Raw genomic sequence first — 2,031 nt, 5'->3', positions numbered from 1 at the left:
CATAGAGAGGCCCCTAAGTGGATCCACGAAATTGGGATACGCTTCGCGGTTGGTTTTCAATTTGTTGCAATGCTATTTTTCAGATTTTCTTACATTTTTCAACAAAAACAGTCGACAGCCCTTTAAAACCACCATCTAAGAACAGGAATTTTTAGCCAACGTTCAACTTTCATCGCATTTGAGTCCCTTTTTTTTACTACTGGAATAGTGCGCTAAATAGATGTATATATAGCAGGTACGCAGAAAAGATATAAAAATGTAGCTGATAAAGAAAACGGATAAAGAACGGCATTTTGACAGCGATCAAGTTCTTATTGGATCAATTTCGATGGATATAGGTTATCGTGGCGCGTCATAGTGTACACAGTAACGTCGCATTTAAATTACTTCGTAGTACTTTGTCAAAGTTCGCACATCAAAAGATAGACAATGCGTGGCTATCGCGCAGAGCCCAGCTGTATATAGAGTACATGGGGGACCGTTAAGATGACGTCATCAGCATTCATCCGCTTTTTGTGGCAAACGTTAAAAGACAGCACTTATGAATCACGTCCCCAAGCCCTTGTACAAATAACTCCTTCACCAGCCAATAACCTCCAAGTGAGCTAAATCTTTGTTTGCTGACGTATAATTAAGCTAGCGCTTGCCCCCGGCTGACAAGTAAACGTCGAACAATGCGAGTGTCACCTCGTTATTAGCAATAGATGGCAGCCCCGTTTAGTTCTAGCGATTTTGCGGCTTTGTAAAAGATAAACCTATCGAAGCGATTACCATTGAATCCCTACGTTTTTCATAAGATTATAGTGGTCGAGACTGCATCGCCGCTATGGATCGTAAGGTGAAGTTTCCACACGAACTTGTCTTTCATGAGATGGTAAAAGAAGGCGACTCGGCGGAAATGTCGATGTTTTTGAAGCGTCCAAGCGTCGATCCGAAATCCATCATAAACGGCACGCAAGGAAATCAAGGCCCAGCTCTGCATCAGCTTGTCTTCGAGGGGAATCTTAAATGCGTTAGGATGCTAGTGAACCTCGGGGCTGATGTGAACATGCAAAATGAAGAAGGGTTCACACCTCTCCATTACTGCGCACTCAGCAACAACTTCGATATGGCCAAGTTCTTGATGAAAAAAAGCGCGAATCCAGATATTGCCGATTACAATGGCAAAACACCTGTTGATTACACCGAAGACTTTGATTTAATCGAGTTATTTCTGATGTTCTCCCCAGATGAGCAAAGAAGAAAGAGCATGTCGCAGCCGACAATCGAAATAAATCACTGTGACTAAAGCCAAGAGATTTGCAACGTTGGGACGAACGGCGCATACTCTTGTCTCAGGTGTACCGACTCTCAGACTTCAGAGGAACAAGAATTTGTACATAAATAATAATTCCCAAATGAAAAAAAAACTAAGAAATTCAGGGAAAAGAGAGGGATGTAAGCATGTTTACACAGGTTTCATAGCACACAACGCGGTGTTGCTTAAGAAAATTAGCATAAAGCAGTAATTTTTAGCTGAAATAATGGATTAGAGCTGCTTCAATTTATCAGCAAGATATTTAGTTAGAGTGTGTATTAGTATTCTTTTTTGGTTTGCAGTGAGCTTTAGCGCGATTTGCTAAAACTAGGGAGCATTCCTTTTGTGTGAGTTGGAAAGAAAGTTTTCATAAAGCTTCTTTTGTATATCTTTTACATTATCTTTCATCAGCTTTTCGCTAACTAGGGTTGCGTCAATTGTAATAAATTCATTAAAGTATATTTATCGCGTGAGCTGAATTGTAAATGCATCTTGAATCGATTGAATAAAGTGTGGTAATAACTATATGACCCATATAATTGAGAGGAATTGAACAATACATGCGAGGTACCTCAGCCGTCTAAGTATACATTTTCTCTTTTTTTTTTAACAAATATTAACTTAAGCCATATGAAACATTAAGCCATATGAAGCCTCAAAAATATTAAATGCTGTTTACAGCTCGCACTAAGCAGGCGGGCTCAAAGAGTTATCTTAAAGCCGAAGACAAAAGT

The 2,031-nt window shown here is 39.7% G+C and overlaps 1 protein-coding gene across 1 annotated transcript; it reads left to right on the top strand.

Moving 5' to 3' along the window:
* Positions 1 to 221: 221 nt before the first annotated feature.
* On the top strand, positions 222 to 1,822 carry LOC5521159 (protein phosphatase 1 regulatory subunit 27). Its single transcript, XM_001640906.3, has one exon. The coding sequence runs from the start codon at positions 827 to 829 to the stop codon at positions 1,286 to 1,288; it is 462 nt and encodes a 153-aa protein (XP_001640956.1). The 5' UTR covers positions 222 to 826; the 3' UTR covers positions 1,289 to 1,822.
* Positions 1,823 to 2,031: the final 209 nt, after the last annotated feature.

This window comes from Nematostella vectensis, chromosome 2 (genome assembly GCF_932526225.1).
Source record: "Nematostella vectensis chromosome 2, jaNemVect1.1, whole genome shotgun sequence".
NCBI lineage: Eukaryota > Metazoa > Cnidaria > Anthozoa > Actiniaria > Edwardsiidae > Nematostella > Nematostella vectensis.
This window is presented reverse-complemented; position numbering and strand designations above follow the sequence as displayed.

Coding starts and splice junctions, on each gene's coding strand:
- LOC5521159 (XM_001640906.3), top strand. CDS start 827: ATGGATCGTAAGGTGAAGTTTCCACACGAACTTGTCTTTCATGAGATG.